Source organism: Somniosus microcephalus, chromosome 23 (assembly GCF_052327205.1).
Source record: "Somniosus microcephalus isolate GS21.2 chromosome 23, FLI_Smic_1.0, whole genome shotgun sequence".
Classification (NCBI taxonomy): domain Eukaryota; kingdom Metazoa; phylum Chordata; class Chondrichthyes; order Squaliformes; family Somniosidae; genus Somniosus; species Somniosus microcephalus.
The window spans coordinates 8,402,179-8,425,399 of record NC_141009.1 but is presented as its reverse complement, the minus strand read 5'-3'; the positions used below and the strand labels follow the sequence as shown (position 1 = coordinate 8,425,399).

Below are 23,221 nucleotides of genomic sequence, written 5' to 3'. Positions count from 1 at the left end.
AACATGGAGGAGTACTGATTCATCGGCTGAGGGAGGGCGGTAGGTGGTAATCAGCAGGAGGGTTCCTTGCCCATGCTTGACCTGGAGCCAGGAGACTTCATGGGGTCCGGAGTCAATGTTGAGGACTCCCAGGGCCAATCCTTCCCAACTGTTTTCCAACTGTGCCGCCACCTCTGGTGGGTCTGTCCTGCTGGTGGGAGAGGACATACCCAGGGATGGTGATGGAGGAGTCTGGGACATTGGCTGAAAGGTATGATTCTGTGAGTATGACTATGTCAGGCTGTTGCTTGACTAGTCTGTGGGACAGCTCTCCAAATTTTGGAACAAGTCCCCAGATGTTGGTGAAGAGGACTTTGCAGGGTCGACTGGGCTGGGTGTGCCATTGCTGTGTCCATAGTTGGTGCCGAGGTCGATGCCGGGTGGTCCGTCCGGTTTCATTCTTATTATTGTGTTTCGTAGCGGTTTGTTACAACTGAGTGGCTCGCTGGGCCATTTCAGACGGCAGTTAAGAGTCAACCACATTGCTGTGGGTCTGGAGTCATATATAGGTCAGACCAGGTGAGGACGGCAGATTTCCTTCCCTAAAGGACATCAGTGAACCAGATTGGTTTTTTACGACAATCTGATAGCTTTACAGTTACCATTAATGATACTAGTAATTATTCCAGATTTATTTAATTAACTGAATTTAAATTCCCCAGCTGCCATGGTGGGATTTGAACACACGTCTCTGGATCATTAGTCCAGACCTCTGGATTACTGGGTTAGTGATGTGGTTGAGGGATAAATCCACCTGAGACAGCAGACTCGGTTTAACATCTCATCCAAAAGACGGCACCTCCGACAGTGTAGCACTCCTTCAGTACTGCACTGAGAGTGTCAGCCAAGATTTTTGTGCTCAAGTCCCTGGAGTGGGACTTGGACTGAATCATTGGCTGGCAACTAAGTGCAGAGGAACATCAGGTCCTGAAATGGTCATTGCAACAACAGCTCAACAGCTGCACCAGATCAGCCTTCTCACAAACTGGCTTGGGAGATCAGGTCTGGTGGGAAGTACTGCAGCTCAGCGGGAGGGGACGCCGCAGCGCGAGCTGACGTCATTGGAAACCGGTCCCCCGAAGGCGCGGAGAGCGCATGCGCACTCCCAGACCGACGCCACTGCGCCTGTGCGGAGGGAAGGAGGCGGGAGCTGATGATTGACAGCTCCGGGGACCAATCAAAAACCAGCGACGAAGCAAACATACTGCGGGCGTTTTTGTAATTGCAGGAATCCAAACACTTTTACACACTGAGCTCAAAGAAAGGCCGAGTGAGGAACAATAAGAGGGAGCTTGAGGGCTGAAGAGCTGCCGTGACCCGGAGCTGGGCGCTGATTGGCTGGGCCGGGGAGGAAGCCGAGCGTGCGTCACTGACCCTGGCCAGTGACCCCGGAAGTGGACGGCAGGGTGGCCGGAGGATGGTGAGTGAGAGAAAGAGGCGGCACTGAGGGAGGGGCAGTACTGAGGGAGCGCCGCACTGCCGGAGGGACGGTACTGAGGGAGCGCCGCACTGCCGGAGGGGCGGTACTGAGGGAGCGCCGCACTGCCGGAGGGGCGGTACTGAGGGAGCGCCGCACTGCCGGAGGGGCGGTACTGAGGGAGCGCCGCACTGCCGGAGGGGCGGTACTGAGGGAGCGCCGCACTGCCGGAGGGGCGGTACTGAGGGAGCGCGGCACTGCCGGAGGGGCGGTACTGAGGGAGCGCGGCACTGAGGGAGCGCGGCACTGCCGGAGGGGCGGTACTGAGGGAGCGCGGCACTGCCGGAGGGGCGGTACTGAGGGAGCGCCGCACTGCCGGAGGGGCGGTACTGAGGGAGCGCGGCACTGCCGGAGGGGCGGTACTGAGGGAGCGCGGCACTGCCGGAGGGGCGGTACTGAGGGAGGGACGGTACTGAGGGAGCGCCGCACTGCCGGAGGGGCGGTACTGAGGGAGCGCCGCACTGCCGGAGGGGCGGTACTGAGGGAGCGCCGCACTGCCGGAGGGGCGGTACTGAGGGAGCGCCGCACTGCCGGAGGGGCGGTACTGAGGGAGCGCCGCACTGCCGGAGGGGCGGTACTGAGGGAGCGCCGCACTGCCGGAGGGGCGGGTACTGAGGGAGCGCCGCACTGCCGGAGGGGCGGTACTGAGGGAGCGCCGCACTGCCGGAGCGGCGGTAGTGAGGGAGCGCCGCACTGCCGGAGGGGCGGTAGTGAGGGAGCGCCGCACTGCCGGAGGGGCGGTAGTGAGGGAGCGCCGCACTGCCGGAGGGGCGGTAGTGAGGGAGCGCCGCACTGCCGGAGGGGCGGTAGTGAGGGAGCGCCGCACTGCCGGAGGGGCGGTAGTGAGGGAGCGCCGCACTGCCGGAGGGGCGGTAGTGAGGGAGCGCCGCACTGCCGGAGGGGCGGTAGTGAGGGAGCGCCGCATTGTCGGCGGGGCGGTACTGAGGGAGCGCGGTACTGAGGGAGCGCCGCACTGTCGGAGGGGCGGTGCTGAGGGAGCACCGCACTGTCGGAGGGGCGGTGCTGAGGGAGCGCCGCACTGTCGGAGGGGCGGTACTGAGGGAGACCGCACTGTCGGAGGGGCGGTGCTGAGGGAGCGCCGCACTGTCGGAGGGGCGGTACTGAGGGAGCGCCGCACTGTCGGATGGGCGGTACTGAGGGAGCGCCGCACTGTCGGAGGGGCAGAACTGAGGGAGCGCCGCACTGTCGGAGGGGCAGTACTGAGGAAGTGCCGCACTGTCGGCGGGGCAGTCCTGAGGGAACGCCGCACTGTCGGAGGGGCAGTGCCTAGAGAGCGCCGAACTGTCGGAGGCGCAGTACTGAGGGAGCGCCGCACTGTCGGAGGGGCAGTACTGAGGGAACGCCGCACTGTCGGAGGGGCAGTGCCGAGAGAGCGCCGAACTGTCGGAGGGGCAGTACTGAGGGAGCGCCGCACTGTCGGAGGGGCAGTACTGAGGAAGTGCCGCACTGTCGGAGGGGCAGTACTGAGGGAGCGCCACACTGTTGGAGGGGCAGTCTTTCTGATGAGATGTTAAACCAAGGTCCTGTCTGCTCTCTCAGGTGGATGTAAATGATCCCACGGCCACTATTTCAAAGAAGAGCAGGGGAGTTATCCCCGGTGAGCTGCACAATATTTATCCCTCAACCAAAATAACAAAAACAGAGTATCTGCTCATTATCACATTGCTGTTTGTGGGAGCTTGCTGTGCGCAAATTGGCTGCCACATTTCCCACATTACAACAGTGACTACACTTGAAAAAGTACTTCATTGGTTGCAAAACGCTTTGGGACATCTTGAGGTGGCGAAAGGTGCTATAGAAATGCAAGCCTTTTTTTTCCTTTTTGCTTAATAGTAAAACATTTCCCCAGTACCTTTCACCACCAAGATGTCCCAAAGCGCTTTACAGCCAATGAAGTACTTTTTGAAGTGTGGTCGCTGTTGTAATGTAGGAAACATGGCAACCAATTTGCGCACAGCAAGCTCCCACAAACAGCAATGTGATAATGACCGGATAATCTGTTTTAGTGATGTTGATTGAGGGATAAATATTGGCCCCAGCACACCGGGGAGAACTCCCCCGCTCTTCTCGAAATAGTGCCATGGGATCTCTTATGTCCACCTGAGAGAGCAGACAGGCCCTCGGTTTAACATCTCATCCAGAAAGTCGGCACTCCGACAGTGCGGCACTCCCTCAGCACTGCACTGGAGTGTCAGCCTAGATTTTTGTGCTCAAGTCCCTGGAGTGAGACTCGAACCCACAACTTTCTGACTCCGAGGCGAGAGTGCGACCCACTGAGCCACAGCTGACAGTGGACATATAAGATCCCACGGCCAACATTACTAAAAACAGATGATGCTCACTGTCATGCTGGCGTTTGTGGGACCTTGCTGTAGAAAGATAGAAGATAGGAGCAGGAGTAGGCCATTCGGCCCCTCGAGCCTGTTCCGTCATTTAATGTGATCATGGCTGATCATCCAAACTCAGTACCCTGTCCCTGCTTTCTCCCCATATCCCTTGATCCCTTTAGCATTAAGAAATATATCTAACTCCTTCTTGAATATATTTAATGAATTGGCCTCTACTGCCTTCTGTGGTAGAGAATTCCACAGCTTCACCACTCTCTGGGTGAAGAAATTCCTCCTCATCTCTGTCCTAAATGGCTTACCCCTTATCTTTAGACTGTGACCCCTTATCTTTAGACTGTGACCCCTGGTTCTGGACTCCCCGACCATCGGGAACATCCTTCCAGCATCTAGTCTGTCTAGTCCTGTTAGAATTTTATAAATTTCAATGAGATCCCCTCTCATTCTTCTAAACTCCAGCGAGTATAAGCCCAATCGACCCAATCTCTCCTCATACGTCATTCCTGCCATCCCAGGTATCAGCCTGGTGAATCTTCGCTGCACTCCCTCCATGGCAAGAACATCCTTCCTCAGATAAGGCGACCAAAACTGCACACAATACTCAAGATGTGGCCTCACCAAGGCCCTGTACAACTGCAGCAAGACATCCTTGTTCTTGTACTCGAATCCTCTCGCTACGAAGGCCAACATACCATTTGCCGCCTGCTGCACCTGCATGCTTACCTTCAGCGACTGGTGCACAAGGACACCCAGGTCTCGTTGCACTTCCCCTTCTCCCAATCTATTGCCATTTAGACAATAATCTGCCTTCCTGTTTTTGACACTAAAGTGGATAACCTCGCATTTATCTGTGTTATATTGCATCTGCCATGCTTCTGCCCAATCACCCAACCTGTCCAAATCATACTGGAGTTTCTCGGCACCCTCCGCACAGCACACACTCCCACCCGGCTTTGTGTCATCTGCAAATTTGGAGATATTACATCTAGTTCCCTCGTCTAGATCATTAATATATATTGTGAATAGCTGGGGTCCCAGGACCGATCCCTGCGGTACCCCACTAGTCACTGCCTGCCACTCGGAAAAAGACCCGTTTATTCCAACTCTTTGCTTTCTGTCTGCCAACCAGTTCTCTATCCAAGTCAGTACCTTGCTCCCAATCCCATGTGCCTTAATTTTACACGCTAATCTCTTATGCGGGACCTTATCGAAAGCCTTCTGAAAGTCCAAATACACCACATCCACTGGTTCTCCCTTATCTATTCTACCAGTTACATCCTCAAAAAATTCCAGTAGATTAGTCGAGCACGATTTACCTTTTGTACGTATTTGCTGCCCTGTTTTAACAACATCATCAACTTGCATTTATTCAGCGTCTTTATCGAAGTAAAACACCCCAAGGTGCTTCACGGGAACGTTATCAAACAAATGTTTCCCACATTACGACAGTGACCTCACTTCAAAAATACCTCATTGGCTGTGAAGCACTTTGGCACGTCCTGAGGTGAAAGGTGCTGTCGAAATGCAAGTCTGTATAAAAAATTCTCCTACCCTCTCCATTCGTTTGGTGATCATAAATTGATCCCCTCTAGTTGCCGACTCACTGAACAGTGGAGATGGATTTACCGGCTCAAATTCTTTCATAATTTTGAACACCTCTATCTGGTCTCTATTCTATATGAAATGAGCCCCAGTTTCTCTAGTCACTGTTGACAACTGAAGCCTCTCATTCCAAATGGCTCCCATTTCAAAATGTTTACGGGCTACAGAGGTATTAAGAATTTTATACGTTTCAGTGAGATGGCTTGGCAGGGTAGATGCTGAGAGGCTGTTTCCCCTGGCTGGAGAGTCTAGAACGAGAGGGCATTGTCTCAGGGTAAGCGGTCGGACATTTAGGACTGAGATGAGGAGGAATTTCTTCACTCAGTGGGTTGTGAATCTTTGGAATTCTCTACCCCAGAGGGCTGTGGAGGCTCAGTCGTTGAGTATAATCAAGACCGAGATCGATGGATTTTTGGACTCCAGGGGAATCAAGGAATATGGGGATCGGGCGGTAAAGTGGAGTTGAGGTCGAAGATCAGCCGTGATCTTATTGAATGGCGGAGCAGGCTCGAGGGCTGTATGGCTGACTCCTGCTCCTATTTCTTATGTAAGCTTCAGGACAACTTTGATAAAGGCCCTAGGAGCAAGATGTCAACTCTCTCAATTGGAGTTGGGTTATTTCCTATCTCTGTAACCTCCTCCAGCCCTACAACCCTCCAAGATCTCTGTGTTCCTCTAATTCTGGTCTCTTGAGCATCCCCGATTATAACCGCTCAACCATTGGTGGACCTGCCTTCAGCTGCCGAGATCATAAGCTCTGGAATTCCCTTCTTAAACCTCTCTTTCCTCCTTTTAAGACGCTTCTTAAAACCTACTTCGTTGACCAAGCTTTTGGTCACCTGTCCTAATATCTCGTGGCTCGGTGTCAAATGTTGTTTGATTACGCTCCTGTGAAGCACCTTGGGACGTTTTATTATGTTAAAGGTGCTATATAAATACAAGTTGTTGTCATTGCTGCAAAAATCCAGGCAGTGGAGAAAAATGCCAGACTATCATCAATCAAAAACAACCTAACCCTCCTAAAGTCATTCAAATCAGTCGCTATCCAGTGATTAATGGTGTGCATACAGTACAAATTGCACATAAATCTGCAACTGAATTAGAAATCTCTGAACCTACAGAGTGTCTGCTGAGGGAAGTCTAAATATCACACTGGTGTAATATGGGCTACCCTTTAGAGCTTACATTAATGGGATAGTACAGTGTAGGAGAGCTTTTGTCCGCACCCAGTCGGGACCTAGGAACGCTCAATGCAAAATGTGGCAAATGTCCATTCGCCAATATCCCTCGCCTCACACAAAAAAAAATCCCAAATTGTAAATTAAATTTGAAGCCGTTGATTCTATGTCACACCCATGAGTGAGCCCACCCGTTAAAGTTTGAGTTTTGCCTGTGGCCTGTGCTTGAATACCTTGGGTAGCGTGGTATTGTTAGCACTCCTGTGAAGTGTCTTGGGATATTTTTACTACCTTGAAGGCGCTGTATAAATGCAGGTTGTTGTTGGCGGTATTGGAGCAGTCGGTGACTTTGCTCAGGAGTTACGTGGAGCTCTGTAACGGGGTTGAAGTTTTGTCCGGTCTGTGGAGATGTATGGTTTGACTGCTACCCAGTGCACCAGAGATGGCAGACGCGTGTGTTTCAATGTTGTTTGCTAAACATCTCTTTTTTTTTCTCTCAGGCTACAGGAGTAGACCAAGTGGTTGGGATGGGCCTCGTGGCGTTCAGCTTGTCACTTTTCACATACTACACTATTTGGGTCATCGTGCTGGTGAGTACTGATTTTAAAGATGGGATCGAACTGTATTAAATACAACTACAGGTAGCTGTAACTGCAGCTACTATGACCGGAAAGCCCTGCAGCAGGTAGTCAAAACTGCCCAACGCATTACCGGCACCCGGCTACCAACCATAGAGCACATATACCAGAAACGCTGTTTACGGAGGTCACGGTCCATCATCAAAGACCCTACCCACCCCAACCACAGTCTGTTCGCCCTCCTGCCATCTGGGAGACGCTACAGATGCATTCGCACCCGTACGACCAGATTTAGGAACAGCTTCTTTCCCAGGGCTGTCATCCTACTGAACTCCACAAATAAACTCTAAAGCCTGCACATCTGCCAATGCACTTTATTATGGTTATGTTTATGTTAATGTGTTACAAGCCAAATGTATGTTGAATGTTTAAATGTCTTAATCTAAATGTACACTCTCGGGAGCCGCAAGCCTACATTTCGTTGTACTGCACTTGTGCACTAACAATGACAATAAAGGTTGATTTTGATTTGATTTGATTTGAACGTCCTGAATCCGGCAACCTCGGGACCCAGGCCGAGCCGGTTTTCGGGTTTTTCCGGACTTCGGAATGTGTTTCTGATGTCCTGAAACGCCCGACCCCGGGTTGCGATATTTCCGGACTTCGGAACATCAGAAACACGTGCTGAGTCCGGAAATGCCCGGGCCCAGGTTCCGGTTTTTGGTAAGCCTCCCTCGGGGTGTCCGGATTCCGGAACATTTTACGGATTCCGGACCCCTGCCACCAATTGTCCCGGATTCCGGAACTCCGGATTTGGGACGCTCAGCCTGTATATAAGATTTAGATCATGGGGATTTAAATACTTCTCATCAATCAGGAAGATGCTGAGCATTTGGATTAATTTCCAGAATTGTCTTAAATTTCCCCATTTTCAGACATCCATTCGGCCCCTCGAGCCTGCTCCGCCATTCAATAAGATCATGGCTGATCTTCCACCTCAACTCCACTTTCCCGCCCGATCCCCATATCCCTTCATTCCCCGAGAGTCCAAAAATCTGTCGATCTCAGCCTTGAATATACTCAATGACTGAGTCTCCACAGCCCTCTGGGGTAGAGAATTCCAAAGATTCACCACCCTCCGAGTGAAGAAATTCCTCCTCATCTCAGTCCTAAATGGCCGACCCCTTATCCTGAGACTGTGCCCCCCTAGTTCTAGACACTCCAGCCAGGGGGAAACAACCCCTCAGCATCTGCCCTGTAGAGCCCTGTAAGAATTTTATACATTTCAGTGAGGTCCACTCTGTAGCCGTAAACATTTTGAAATGTGAGCCAGATCCGGGACTTTTTAAATATTCATTCTCTGGGTGTGGGCGTCGCTGGCAAGGCTGGCATTCATTGCCCATTCATAGTTACCATGACTAAGAAACTAGGTCACTTCAGAGGGCAGTTAGGAGTGGGACTTTTATTTTTTTTATTATTCGTTTGTGGGATGTGGGCGTCGCTGGCCAGGCCAACATTTATTGCCCATCCCTAATTGCCCCTCGAGAAGGTGGTGGTGAGCGGCCGCCTTCAACCGCAGCAGTCCGTGTGGTGAAGGTGCTCCCTTCTTAGGCAGTCCCTCGGAACCGAGGATGACTTGCTTCCACATTAAAAATGAGTTCTCAGGTGACTGATGAGTCCAATGCGGGACCTACAGTCTCTGTCACAGGTAGGCAGACGGTGGTTGAAGGGGCGGGTGGGTGGGGTGCTTGGATTGACGTGTGCTGCTTGCGCTTGGCTTCCACTTGCTCCCGGCGAAGAGACGCGAGGTGTTTGGTGCCTTCCCGGATGCTTCTCCTCCACTTTGTGCGGTCTTGGGCCAGGGATTCTCAGGTGTCGGTGGGGATGTTGCACGTTTTCAAGGAGGCTTTGAGGGTGTCCTTGAAGCGTTTCCTCTGCCCACCTGGGGCTCTCTTGCCGTGCCGGAGCTCCGAGTAGAGTGCTTGTTTTAGGTGCTCCCACAGTGCTGTTAGGGAGGGAGTTCCATGATTTTGACCCAACGATGATGAAGGATCGGCGATATACTTCTAAGTCAGGATGGTGTGTGACTTGGAGGGGAACTTGGAGGTGGTGGTGTTCCCATGCATCTGCTGCCCTTGTCTTTCAAGGTGGAAGAGGTCGCGGGTTTGGGAGGTGCTGCCAAAGAAGCCTTGGCGAGTTGCTGCAGTGCATCTTGTAGATGGTACACACTGCAGCCACGGTACGCCGGTGGTGGAGGGAGTGAATGTTTAAGGTGGTGGATGGAGTGCCAATCAAGCGGCTGCTTTATCCTGGCTGGTGTCGAGCTTCTTGAGTGGTGTTGGAGCTGCACTCATCCAGGCAAGTGGAGAGTATTCCATCACACTCCTGACTTGTGCCTTATAGATGGTGAAAGGCTTTACATAGAAACAGAAGATAGGAGCAGGAGTAGGCCATTCGGCCCCTCGAGCCTGTTCCGCCTTTAATGAGATCATGGCTGATCATCCAAATTCAGTACCCTGTCCCTGCTTTCTCCCCATATCACTTGATCCCTTTAGCTTTAAGAAATATATCCAACTCCTTCTTGAATATATTTAATGAATTGGCCTCCACTGCCTTCTGTGGTAGAGAATTCCACAGGTTCACCGCTCTCTGGGTGAAGAAATTCCTCCTCATCTCTATTAAATGGCTTACCCCTTATCCTTAGACTGTGACCCCTGGTTCTGGACTCCCCCGCCATCGGGAACATCCTTCCTGCATCTAGTCTGTCTAGTCCTGTTAGAATTTTATAAGTTTCAATGAGATCCCCTCTCATTCTTCTAAACTCCAGCGTGTATCAGCCCAATCGACCCAATCTCTCCTCATACGTCATTCCTGCCATCCCAGGTATCAGCCTGGTGAATCTTCGCTGCACTCCCTCCATGGCAAGAACATCCTTCCTCAGATAAGGCGACCAAAACTGCACACAATACTCAAGATGTGGTCTCACCAAGGCCCTGTACAACTGCAGCAAGACATCCTTGTTCCTGTACTCGAACCCTCTTGCTATGAAGGCCAACATACCATTTGCTGCCTTAACTGCCTGCTGCACCTGCATGCTTACCTTCAGTGACTGGTGCACACGGACACCCAGGTCTCGTTGCACTTCCCCTTCTCCCAATCTATTGCCATTCAGATAATAATCTGCCTTCCTGTTTTTGACACCAAAGTGGATAACCTCGCATTTATCCACATTATATTGCATTTGCCATGCTTCTGCCCAATCACCCAACCTGTCCAAATCATACTGGAGTTTCTCGGCATCCTCCTCACAGCACACTCTAGTCCTGTTAGAATTTTATAAGTTTCAATGAGATCCCCTCTTATTCTTCTAAACTCTAGCAAATGTAAGCCTTTGGGAAGTCAGGAGGTGAGACACACGCCGCAGAATACCTAGCCTCTGACCTGGAGTCACATATAGGCCCAGACCGGGTAAGGATGGCAGATTTCCTTCCCTAAAGGACATTAGTGAACCGGTTGGGTTTTTACGACAATCCCACAGCCTCACTTTCACTGATGCCAGCTTTTTTATGTCCAGATTTTTAACCTGACTCTCTCTAGTTACATTACTGTTCTTCACACAAGGCAGAAAGACAGAACTTGCATTTTTACACCCTTTTTTCATAACCTCAGGTCATTCCCACGTGTTTCTCAGCTACTTCTGAAATGTAGTCACTGTTGTAATGTAGGGGAACACGGCAGCCAATTTGCGCACAGCAAGCTCCCACAAAAAGCAATGAGAGAAATTACCCGATAATCTGTGTTTTTTTAAAAATAATTGAAGGATAAATATTAGCTAGGACACAGAATTCCCCTGGTCTTATTCAACGAGTGCCACGGGAACCTTATAAGATCCACCTGAGAGGGCAAGCTATTTTATTTTTGTTAGGATGTTAAGAGTCCCAGAGCCAGGGCGGGTAGATGAGAGGCAGATCAGCCATGGTCTAATTGAATGGCGGAACAGGCTCGAGGGGCTGAATGGCCTACTCCTGTTCCTATATATTTTCCATTGTTCCCCCCTTTGTTAGGTCTCCTCCAAAAGACGGCACCTCCGACAGTGCAGCACTCCCTCGGCACTGCATTGGAGTGTCAGCCTAGATTTTTGCGCTCAAGTCCCTGAAGTGGGGACTTGAACGCACAGCCTTCTGACTCGGAGGAGAGCCTGGCTTTTTTTTTTAATTATTTGTTCATGGGATGTGGGCATCGCTGGCCTGGCCAGCATTTATTGCCCATCCCCTAATTGCCCTCGAGAAGGTGCTACCCACTGAGCCGTGGCTAACATCTTAAAAAGTGATGAAAACCTGGAGTTTAGCAAACAGCATTGATTAAAAAAAAAATCTTTGCTGTACTCCAAAGAGTGGTTAGTACCTGGAATATCGTCTGGGTAGGATAATGGAGGTAAAATCTCTGGAGTCATTCGCTAGGCAGTTAAATGCTGTGATAGATGTCTGTTGCAGGATGCACTACATGGGCCCAAATAGCTTGTCAAGTCTGTGCTTTTTCTAACATCAATCACTGCCTTGTACATTCAATTATTCAGAATGTTTCTTGTTCGAATGTAAGCATTTATTTAAATGCCACATTCAAGCTGATACCCCTCTCCCAAGAGCCTCAACGTAATCTATATACAGGAAACTTTCTGGTATCTGGCACTGACGGGACCGAGTTGGTGCCGTCCCATCAAAACTGCCGTATAAACCAGCGCTAATGTTAAAACATACGGAGCTTCTCCGCTCTGTATGAAACAACAAACCCTGTTGCTTAGCAACAGCTTCAAAACAGTCGGCCGCAGCTTAAAAGCGTCTCTGTAGCTAAGCAACAGCTTCAGCTAGACGCTTGGGAGCCACAACTGGGGGAAAAAAAGCAACGAGAAGTAAAAAAAACTTACAGGAAACGGCTCCTGAATTTTGCCGGTAGATAGAGCTTTCCGGACATTTAACCTCTGGTTAAACGAAAGTTTCCTGTAATTTAAAATTAAACATTTTATATTAAAATAGTTAAAACAATATTAAAATAGTAAACTGTTTTCACTGGCAGGAGGGTCGGTAACCAGAGGACACAGATTTAGAATAATTGGTTAAAAAAAAGCCAAATGTAAGAAGTCACCCAACACCAGGTTATAGTCCAACAGCTTTATTTGAAATCACAAGCTTTCGGAGCGCTGCTCCTTCGTCAGGTGAAGTGAAGAGATGCATATAGACACAGCTTATATAGTCAGAGAAAACTGCCAGATGATTACAGGTAATCTTTCTAACTGCCATTTATCACACCTCGGCAGAGAGATAATCACAGCAATCAAAGGTGTGAATGGTGTCCAAACAGGTCAGTCAGGAAAACATTACATCAAAGAACAATGAGGTGGGGTCACAAGGGGTCAAATGTTGCAGATGCTGGGGTCTGTATGAAAAACAAAAAAAAGACAAAAAACATTTTTTTGCTGGAAATCACAGCAGGTCCGGCCGCATCTGTGTAGAGAGAACAAGCCAACGACGACTCGAGTCTGGATGACCCTACGTCAGGTGGGGTTACATGTAGCGTGACATGAACCCAAGATCCCGGTTGAGGCCGTCCTCATGAGTGCGGAACTTGGCTATCAGTTTCTGCTCGACGATTTTGTGTTGTCGTGTGTCTCGAGACACACAACGCAACGTAATCATCTGGCATTATTCTCTGACTATATAAGCTGTGTCTATATGCATCTCTCCACTTCACCCGACGAAGGAGCGGCGCTCCGAAAGCTTGTGATTTCAAATAAAGCTGTTGGACTATAACCTGGTGTTGTGTGACTTCTTACATTTGTCCACCCCAGTCCAACACCGGCATCTCCACAGCAAAAAAAAGCCAGGGGGAGGAGATGAGGAGAATAGTTTTTACGCGGCGAGCTGTTGTGATCTAGAATGCGCTGCCTGAAAGGGCGGTGGAAGCAGATTCAATAGTAACTTTCTTCAACCGGGGATTGGATTTATAGTTGAAACGGAAACATTTGTCGGGCTGCGGGGAAAGAGAAGGGGGAGTGGGACTAATTGGAGAGCTCTTTCAAAGAGCCGGCACAGGCATGATGGGCCGAATGGCCGCCACCTGTGTTCCATGATTCTATACATGACAAAAACAACTGGAGCAAAAATGTCTGTCCGGCCATATTGTCACCTAAAGCAAGCCTGTAACGCTAGTGCTTTATGCTTCCAACAATCACTTTTGGCTGCAGTGAGATACAATTTTCTGTGCCCATTTCAGCCTGTGTGTTGCAGAAATCGCAGCCTAGTTGGCCATTTACTTGTATATTAATCACCAGAAAACAGTCCCAGTATCAGACATTGAGGTTTAGCAGCCCCCTGACCTGAGAATCATTTTTAAGTTTGCTGTACTTTTTTTCTCCTCTCCCATCTCGCGGCCTCCTGATAGAGTAAAGTGGCTTTTTCACTCTTTATTCTGCCTTGAATATGGTGAGTAAATCTGCTGACCAAAGCAATTCTTGTGATTGCAGCCATTTGTGGACAGTAGTCATATTCTTCACAACTATTTCCTGCCCCGGGAGTACGCCGTGATCCTGCCCGCTGTCGCTGGCCTGCTCTTGGTTTTACTAGTGGGTGAGTGCACAGATTTTTCTCTCTTTGGTGCCCAGTAATCGAAACACTCGGCGCACTTTCTGCCGGTCAGATACTGCTCCCCGACCCCTTTAGTCGGCTGATTGATGGGAGGTGGTCTCTGTGGGAGGGGAGGACACTACTGTCCAGGTTTTTGTTTTACTTTCGGTCCCAGTTACCTACTATATAACGTTATAGGACAGACCTTCAGATTAACGCTGATTGGCAAAAAGGAGCAAGGTGCATTTCATCTTGATCTGTCTGTCCTCTCGATTCCCAGTTGCATTGTCTCAGGATTCAGAGGATTTTTATTGTTGTTGAGAGTTAGAGAAGTCCATCGACCGGCCATTGTATCGCTGATGATTCTAAAACACGATCGGTGTTGTCTTTTTAAATTTCTCTCATCTCCACTTTCAGTTTTCTTTGTGTCTTTCCTCCCTGCCTCCCCCACCCCCCCCCCCCCCCAGTGCCTCACACCTTCCTCTGACTAAGAGGGCCGATAGCTCGCCTTCTCCAAGGTCTCTGCTAATGCTGTTCTTGAGCCCAGAGCTATGAGGCGTGCTGGGACTTATTTTTTTCTTATTTTAAAGGCTTGCGATCTCTCCCAACACCACAACCCTAAAAAAAAAAAAAATTTTTGCCCCGTCTTCTTTTGTAAGACAATCATGACAAACCAGTGCCGTACTGAGGGACAACGTTCCCTTTAGCCGCGCGGCCGCACAGCGGTCTCGAGATCCCGCGCAGCCGGCGAGCCAGCTTCACAATGCAAAAAACCATGCATGCACGTAAGTTTGAATGGGCCACGCAGAGCATTGCTGAGGGAGTACCATGTTTCGGATGAGACGTTAAACCGAGGCCCCCGTCTGCCCCCTCAGGTCGACGTAAAAGATCTCGTGGCCGCTATTTGAAGAAGAGCAGGGGAGTTCTCCCCGGTGTCCTGGGCCAATATTTATCCCTCAACCAACATCACTAAAACAGATTACCATGTATCTCATTGCTGTTTGTGGGACCTTGCTGTGCGCAAATTGGCTGCCGCGTTTCATACATTACAACAGTGACTACACTTCATTGGGGCTTAAGTACTTTGGGACATCCTGAGGATGTGCAAGATGCTATATAAATGCAAGTCCTTTCTTTCAGTGTCTGTTAGAAACTGGTGAGAGTAGAGTTTGAGTTCACTTGCTGTTGGAGAAGGTGATGTTTGTAGCTGGCAGGAAAACGCGAGAGCCATAGAAGGAATTAAAATAGAGTCAATCGCTGTGAGGGAACTGAGATTGAACAGGCTGGGGCTCTTTACTCTGGAAAAGGTTGAGGGGTGACCTGATCGAGGTCTTCAAAATTATGAAGGGGTTTGATGGGGTAGACGTAGAGAAGATGTTTCTACTTGTGGGGGAGACCTGAGCTAGGGGCCATCAATATAAGAGAGTCACTAATAAATCCAGTAGGGAATTCAGGAGAAACGTCTTTACCAGAACAGAGGCGGCTGAGGGGAGACTTAATTGAGGTGTATAAAATTAAGAAACGTTTCAAGGACACCCTCAAAGCCTCCTTCAAAAAGTGTAACATCCCCACCGACACCTGGGAATCCCTGGCCCAAGACCGCACAAAGTGGAGGAGAAGCATCCGGGAAGGCGCCGAACACCTCGAGTCTCTTCACCGGGAGCGAGCGGAAGCCAAGCGCAAGGAGCGCACGTCAACCCAAGCACCCCACACACCCGCCCCTTCAACCACCGTCTGCCCCACCTGTGACAGAGACTGTCGGTCCCGCATTGGACTCATCAGTCACCTGAGAACTCATTTTTAATGTGGAAGCAAGTCATCCTCGGTTCCGAGGGACTGCCTAAGAAAAAGTATAAAATTATGAGGGGCCTGGATAGAGTGGATAGGAAGGACCTAATTCCCTTAGCAGAGAGGTCAATAGCCAGGGGGCATAGATTTAAAGTACTTGGTCGAAGGATTAGAGGGGAGTTGAGAACTTTCTTCACCCAGAGGGTGGTGGGGGTCTGGAACTCACTGCCTGAAAGGGTGGTAGAGGCAGAAACCCTCATCACATTTAAAAAGTACTTGGATATGCGCTTGAAGTGCCGTAACCTACAGGGCTATGGACCAAGAGCTGGAAAGTGGGATTAGGCTGCATCGCTCTTTTTCGGCCGGCACAGACATGATGGGCCAAATGGCCTCCTTCTGTGCCGTAAAATTCTATGATTTAACATAGAAACATAGAAGATCGGAGCAGGAGTAGGCCATTCGTCCCCTCGAGCCTGCTCCGCCATTCAATGAGATCATGGCTGATCATCCAAATTCAGTACCCTGTCCCTGCTTTCTCCCCACATCCCTTGATCCCTTTAGCCTTAAGAAATATATCTAACTCCTTCTTGAATATATTTAATGAATTGGCCTCCATTGCCTTCTGTGGTAGAGAATTCCACAGGTTCACCACTCTCTGGGTGAAGAAATTCCTCCTCATCTCTGTCCTAAATGGCTTACCCCTTATGTGACCCCTGGTTCTGGACTCCCCGGCCATCGGGAACATCCTTCCTGCATCTAGTCTTTCTAGTCCTGTTAGAATTTTATAAGTTTCAATGAGATCCCCTCTCATTCTTCTAAACTCCAGCGAGTATAAGCCCAATCGACCCAATCTCTCCTCATACATCATTCCTGCCATTCCAAGTATCAGTCTGGTGAATCTTCGCTGCACTCCCTCCTTGGCAAGAACATCCTTCCGCAGATAAGGCGACCATAACTGCACACAATACTCAAGGTGTGGTCTCACCAAGGCCCTGTACAACTGCAGCAAGACATCCTTGTTCCTGTACTCGAACCCTCTCGCTACGAAGGCCAACATACCATTTGCCTTCTTAACCGCCTGCTGCACCTGCATGCTTACCTTCAGCAACTGGTGCACAAGGACACCCAGGTCTCGTTGCACTTCCCCTTCTCCCAATCTATTGCCGTTCAGATAATAATCTGCCTTCCTGTTTTTGCCATCAAAGTGGATAACCTCGCATTTATCCACATTATACAGCATCTGCCATGCTTCTGCCCAATCACCCAACCTGTCCAAATCATACTGGAGTTTCTCGGCATCCTCCTCACAGCACACACGCCCACCCAGCTTTGTGTCGTCTGCAAACTTGGAGATATTACATCTAGTTCCCTCGTCTAGATCATTTATATATGTGTGTATATATGATATACCATATATATCATTATATCTATATATTTATCATTCTATATATCTATCTATCTATCTATATCTATCTATCTATATATATCTCTATATCTATCTATATATATATATACTAGCTGGGGAGCCCCGCGTTGCGAGGGCAATTTTGGGGCGCTTGGTCTCCCTGCCCCTGTGTGTCCCCCCTCTCCCTGTCATGTCCTCTCCCTGTCCTATCCCTCCCTCCCCTCTCCTCCTCTCCCTCCCCTCTCCTCCTCTCCCTCCCCTCCCCTCCTCTCCCCTGTCTCCCTCCCCTGTCTCCCTCCCCTGTCTCCCTCCCCTGTCTCCCTCCCCTGTCTCCCTCCCCTGTCTCCCTCCCCTGTCTCCCTCCCCTGTCTCCCTCCCCTGTCTCCCTCCCCTGTCTCCCTCCCCTGTCTCCCTCCCCCCTCCCTCCCTCCACTCCCCCGCTCCCCTCTGTCCCTCTCTCCGGCCCCTCCCCCTGCCTAGCGCCTGAGGTCCGGTGCCGTTGCGATAGCGGGAATGCTGAGCGGCGGCTGGCGCCGGGAGCGGGCTCTCGCGGGCGGCGCATGCGCGGTCAGTGCGGGCGGCGCGAGCCCCCCGCGATTTCACGAGTCTCGCCCCCCCCCCCCCCCGCGATTTCCCGAGGCTCTCCCCACCAACCCCCCCCCCCCGCGATTTCCCGAGGCTCCCCCCCCCCCCGCAATTTCCCGAGGCGCCCCCCCCCGCGATTTCCCGAGGCTCTCTCCCCCCCCCCCCCCCCCCCCGCGCGATTTCCCGAGGCTCGCCCCCCCCCCCCCGCGATCTCCCGAGGCTGTGTGCTGGCGTCACGGGGGCCGTGCGCATGCGTGCCGGCGTCAAGGCGGCTGCGCAACTGGCGTGACGGGGTGGCGGGCCGTGCGCATGCGTGGTTTCAAGACCGCCGGCGTGCCCCATTGCCGGGGTAACGGGGGCCGTGCGAATGCGTGCCGTCGTCAAGGCGGCCGCGCAACTGGTGGCCTCTTTTTTTAAAACTCATCAGCTCTCCACCCCCCCCCCCCCCGCGATTTCCCGAGGCTCTCTCCACACCCCCCCCACTGCGATTTCCCGAGGCTCTCTCCACCCCCACCCCACCCAGCGATTTCCCGAGGCTCTCCCCCCCCCCACCCCCCGCGATTTCCCGAGGCTCTCCCCCTCCCCCCCCCCCCCCGCGATTTCCCGAGGCTCTCCTCCCCCCCCCCCCCCCTATTAAATTGTTATTTAATTCCCTAACACATCATTAAAATATTTACCTTAGTTCCCTAACACACAGAATGTGTGGGGGAAAAAATTGTGAAAAATCAAGATGGCGGCCACTCACCTCGGTTCAGAAGGATAAGGCCCGCCCACACACGCACCGATTGGTCGACCGGTCAGGTCACCGAAGCGTAGGATTGGTCAATCGTCGAGTCACTCGACACTCAACTGTAGGAAGGAACCCGCCGTCCGATTGGTCGACCTCGACGTCACACAGTCGCTAATGAGCGGAAGGCTGAACGTTTTTCGGATACCGCGGGCACGGTTTTTGTCCGGCCGAAACGTAAATACGCCTATGACCGGTCCGGAATCGCAAGCTTTCTTTTGAGGCGACGCGCGCATCGGTACGCTCTGTAACTTCCAAACGCATCGAGACCAGACAGACAGACAGATAGATATACTATATTATCTATATATATATATTATATCTATATATATATTATCTATATATATATCTATAATATATATATCTATATCATATAGATATATATATATGATATAGATATATATATATATCTATCATATATATATCTATATATTATATATATATATATATATATATATATATAATATATAATGAATAGCTGGGGTCCCAGGACCGATCCCTGCGGTACCCCACTAGTCACTGCCCGCCACTCGGAAAAAGAGCCGTTTATTCCAACTCTTTGCTTCCTGTCTGTCAACCAGTTCTTTATCCAAGTCAGTACCTTGCCCCCAATCCCATGTGCCTTAACTTTACACGCTAATCTCTTATGCGGGACCTTATCGAAAGCCTTCTGAAAGTCCAAATACACCACATCCACTGGTTCTCCCTTATCTATTCTACCAGTTACATCCTCAAAAAATTCCAGTAGATTAGTTAAGCACGATTTACCTTTTGTAAATCCATGTCCACTTTGTCCGATCCTGTCACTGTTTTCCAAGTGCTCTGCTATTACATCTTTTATAATGGACTCTAGCATTTTCCCTACTACCGATGTCAGGCTTACCGGTCTATAATTCCCCGTTTTCTCTCTACCACCTTTTTTGAATAGTGGGGTAACATTAGCTACCCTCCAATCCATGGGAACTGTTCCAGAGTCTATTGAATTTTGGAAGATGACCAGCAATGCATCTACTATTTCTAGGGCCACTTCCTTAAGTACCCTAGGATGTAGATTATCAGGCCCTGGGGATTTATCGGCCTTCAATCCCGTCAATTTCCCTAACACCATTTCCCTACAAATACTGATTTCTTTCAGTTCCTCCCTCTCATTAGACCCTATGTTCCCCGACATCTCTGGGAGGTTATTTGTGTCTTCCTTTGTGAAGACAGAACCAAAGTAGGTATTTAATTGGTCTGCCATTTCTTTGTTCCCCATTATAAATTCCCCTGATTCTGACTGCAAGGGACCTACGCTTGACCTCACCAATCTTTTTCTCTTCACATATCCATAAAAGCTTTTACAGTCAGTTTTTATGTTCCCTGCAAGCTTACTCTCATACTCTACCCAGAGAGTTGTGAGAATGTGGAACTCACTACCACAAGGAGTAGCTGATGTGAATAGCACAGGTGCCTTTAAGGGGGAGCTAGATAAGTACATGAGGGAATGGAAGGATATGCTGATAGGATGAGATGAAGTGGGGGGGGGGGGGGCGCAGGAGGCTCGTGTGGAGCACGGACCAGTTGGGCCGAATGGCCTGTTTCTGTGCTGTGCATTCTATATAATAAGGGCAGGTTTGTGTTGACGGTTTCCTGTTCTCTTCTCGTCCCAGGAACGTTTATTGCCGTGGTGATGTGGAAAAACAGAAAACCTGCAAAGAAAACCGATTAAACAGGATTGAAACGAGACCTGCTGATTACCCCAATGTCGACTTGTCCAGGTCAGAACGTGGATTCAACAGAGGATTAAAATACAGACAGCAGATTAACAAAATAAACTTTTCTGCTTTGCCGAGAGCTGTGAGATGCCGTCACACATTGTTGTTTTTTATTTGACCGTCTGCTGCATTATATTATTACCTCATTCCTGTCTGTAACAGGATTCCACCATTGGGACACAGTGCCCCCTTGTGTTAGTCTATAAATCCTGTCGTTCCACTGTGAAAATTGAACACTGTGCTCAGTCAGAACACATGCATACAAAAAAAAATCCTCCTAAAATGTTTGAGTAAAATTAGGACTTGTGCAACATACCTGTTTATTAGGAGAAACTGAAATACTGTCATACATTGCAGAGGCTAACAAAAATCTTAAGAGGAGTTGAGCTACCCCAACTATGGTGGAACTTCAGAGAGCATTGGGGCAAGAGTTTAACACGAGCACTGCATTCACCAATTCCGAAGATCACTTGTCAGAATTTCTAATCTATTATCCTTTTAAACATGATGCGAAACTTAAGTCCTTGAACATTTACCACAATCAAACCTGCAGTACAAGAAACACGGCAACTTCTCATATCTTTAGAAAAGTACTTTGGAGAATAATGTTGCAGTTGTGACACACAGTAGGTGTTGAGGCCGCTAGGGGCCAAGTGCCAGATACAACCAACAGCAGCTGAGGTAGGACGCAGGCTGGAAAATTCACCCTAAACCGGCGGGGGGTGGGGTGGTGCCTTCACTCGCACATGAGCAGATTTGCATTCCTGGCTGGCAAAGTTTTAAATGTTTTGAGAGCATTATTTGGAGTGTCCAGTTCTCTCGGTATTAAAAAGACTCTGGTTATAAAGAATCCAGAAGATCCAAGTGGGACACTTAAGCTCTGATTAAACCCAGCATCTCATTGCCCTTGGGTTTTCTTTCACACAATGGTGAGCTTTTTAAAAAAAAAAAAAATTTTTTAATTTCAGGATGTGGCAAGGCCAGCATTTATTGCCCATCCCTAATTGCCCCTTGCGAAGGTGGTGGTGAGCCACCACCTTGAACCGCTGCAGTGCGTGTGGCGAAGGTGCTCCCACAGTGCTGTGCGGGAGGGAGTCCCAGGATTTTGACGCTGTGACCATGAAGGAACGACTGATACATTTCCAAATCACGATGGTGTGTGTTTGACTTGGAGGTGAAGGTGTTCCCATTCCCAGCACTCGCTGCCCTTGTATTTCTAGGCGGTGGAGGTCGCGGGTTTGAGAGGTGCTGTCCAAGAAGCCTTGGCGAGTTGCTGCAGTGCATCCCTTGGATAGTGCGCACTGCAGCCACGGTGCGCCGGTGGTGGAGGGAGTGGATGTTGAAGGTGGCAGATGGGCTGCTGATCAAGTGGACTGCTTTGTCCTGGTTGGTGTATCTCTCCCTGAAGTGCGATCAGGACCTGACTGCAGTTACACAAGTCATCCTTACATCACTGCAAGGTGGAAATTGCCTCTTGATGGAAAAGTGAGTGTGTAACTGGGCCCTCAGTATAATGCTGCAGTATTTTTAAAACAACTTGAATTGTGGGCGAGCTATGCTGGGAATTATTTTGTGTAATTTTTTTATTGTATAGCACATTTCCTGTCACGAATTGACATAATAGAAACATACACAAAGGGATCCCTGTTAAGATATTAAAAAATTCTGTTTGACTGTGTGTAGGAGGAGCCCTCATTGTAAAAGTAAATAGATTTATGTGCTTGACATGCCTATTAAACACAAGCAATAAAAGCATTAAAAAAAGACTTGCATTTCTATAGCGCCCTTCAGCACCTCAGGACGTCGCAAAGCGCTTTACAGCCAATGAAGTACTTTGGAAGTGTTGTAATGTAGGAAACGCAGCAGTCAATTGCACACAGCAAGCTCCCACAAACAGCAATGTGATAATGAGCAGATACTGTCATCTGTTTTTGTGATGTTGATTGAGGGATAAATATTGGCCAGGACACCAGGGAGAAACTCCCCTGCTCTTCTTGAAATAGTGCCATGGGATCTTTTACGCCCACCTGAGAGGGTAGACGGGGCCTCGGTTTAACGTCTCATCTGAAAGATGGCACCTCCGATGGTGCAGCACTCCCTTAGTACTGCCCCTCCGACAGTGCGGTGCTCCCTCAGCACTGCCCCTCCGACAGCGCGGCGCTCCCTCAGCACTGCCCCTCCGACAGCGCGGCGCTCCCTCAGCACTGCCCCTCCGACAGCGCGGCGCTCCCTCAGCACTGCCCCTCCGACAGCGCGGCGCTCCCTCAGCACTGCTCCTCCGACAGCGCGGCGCTCCCTCAGCACTGCCCCTCCGACAGCGTGGCGCTCCCTCAGCACTGCCCCTCTGACAGCGCGGCGCTCCCTCAGCACTGCCCCTCCGACAGCGCGGCGCTCCCTCAGCACTGCCCCTCCAACAGCGCGGTGCTCCCTCAGTACTGCACTGGAGTGTCAGCCTAGAGTTTTGTGCTCAAGTGTCAACCTTCTGACTCGGGTTAGAGTGCTACCCACTAAACCCTGGCTGACAACGTGAGGGAAGAGAATGTTCTGTCTATTAGAAAATGAGAATTTCTTGACTCTGGATCACTTTATGAAGACTGACTGAAACGCCCAAATTTTAACTGGAAAATATTCTGTTCAGAAACTGGTTTTTTGTTACTATTTCTTTTCCTCTGCCTCCACTATTAGTTTATTTTTGTTTATTTGGATCAAAATGGAACATTTTTATTGAACTAAAGGAAATCTTGAGTTTTTCCATGTCTGCATGCTGATAGTACCCATCTTCTTAGGACCATGTCAGTAGAAGTGAGTGGATTTTGATTAAACGGCTCCTGCAGCCCAAAATGTCGTCCTTTAAAATTCTCAACACATTTTTTCCGCCTTGCCCTTTTCCCCTCTTCTAAAAAGGTGGACTCTTGGCTGGGAGTTGCTCCAATACCTCGCCGGAGCAAGTGTCCTTTAATTTCCCAGCTTTAACTGTGAGCTGGTTATTCATTCAAGGGGTGCATTGCAATGGAACCGGACTCTCTCCTCTTAGATCCACCC

General features: G+C 49.9%; 1 protein-coding gene across 1 annotated transcript; it reads left to right on the top strand.

Annotated features, from left to right (window-relative positions):
• The first annotated feature begins 1,473 nt into the window (after positions 1-1,473).
• dpm2 (dolichyl-phosphate mannosyltransferase subunit 2, regulatory) lies at positions 1,474-20,275 on the top strand. Its single transcript, XM_085965343.1, has 4 exons — positions 1,474-1,529; positions 7,163-7,252; positions 13,761-13,863; positions 20,075-20,275. Exons 2-4 carry the CDS (start codon positions 7,190-7,192, stop codon positions 20,131-20,133), a joined length of 225 nt encoding a protein of 74 aa, XP_085821469.1. The 5' UTR covers positions 1,474-1,529; positions 7,163-7,189; the 3' UTR covers positions 20,134-20,275.
• The last annotated feature ends 2,946 nt before the right edge of the window (positions 20,276-23,221 follow it).

Bases quoted from the DNA above. Each gene is read 5' to 3' on its own strand.
- dpm2 (XM_085965343.1), top strand. From the start codon at position 7,190: ATGGGCCTCGTGGCGTTCAGCTTGTCACTTTTCACATACTACACTATT. The intron at 7,253-13,760 runs GTGAGTACTGAT...TTGTGATTGCAG, and splicing joins CTATTTGGGTCATCGTGCTG to CCATTTGTGGACAGTAGTCA. The intron at 13,864-20,074 runs GTGAGTGCACAG...TTCTCGTCCCAG, and splicing joins GCTCTTGGTTTTACTAGTGG to GAACGTTTATTGCCGTGGTG.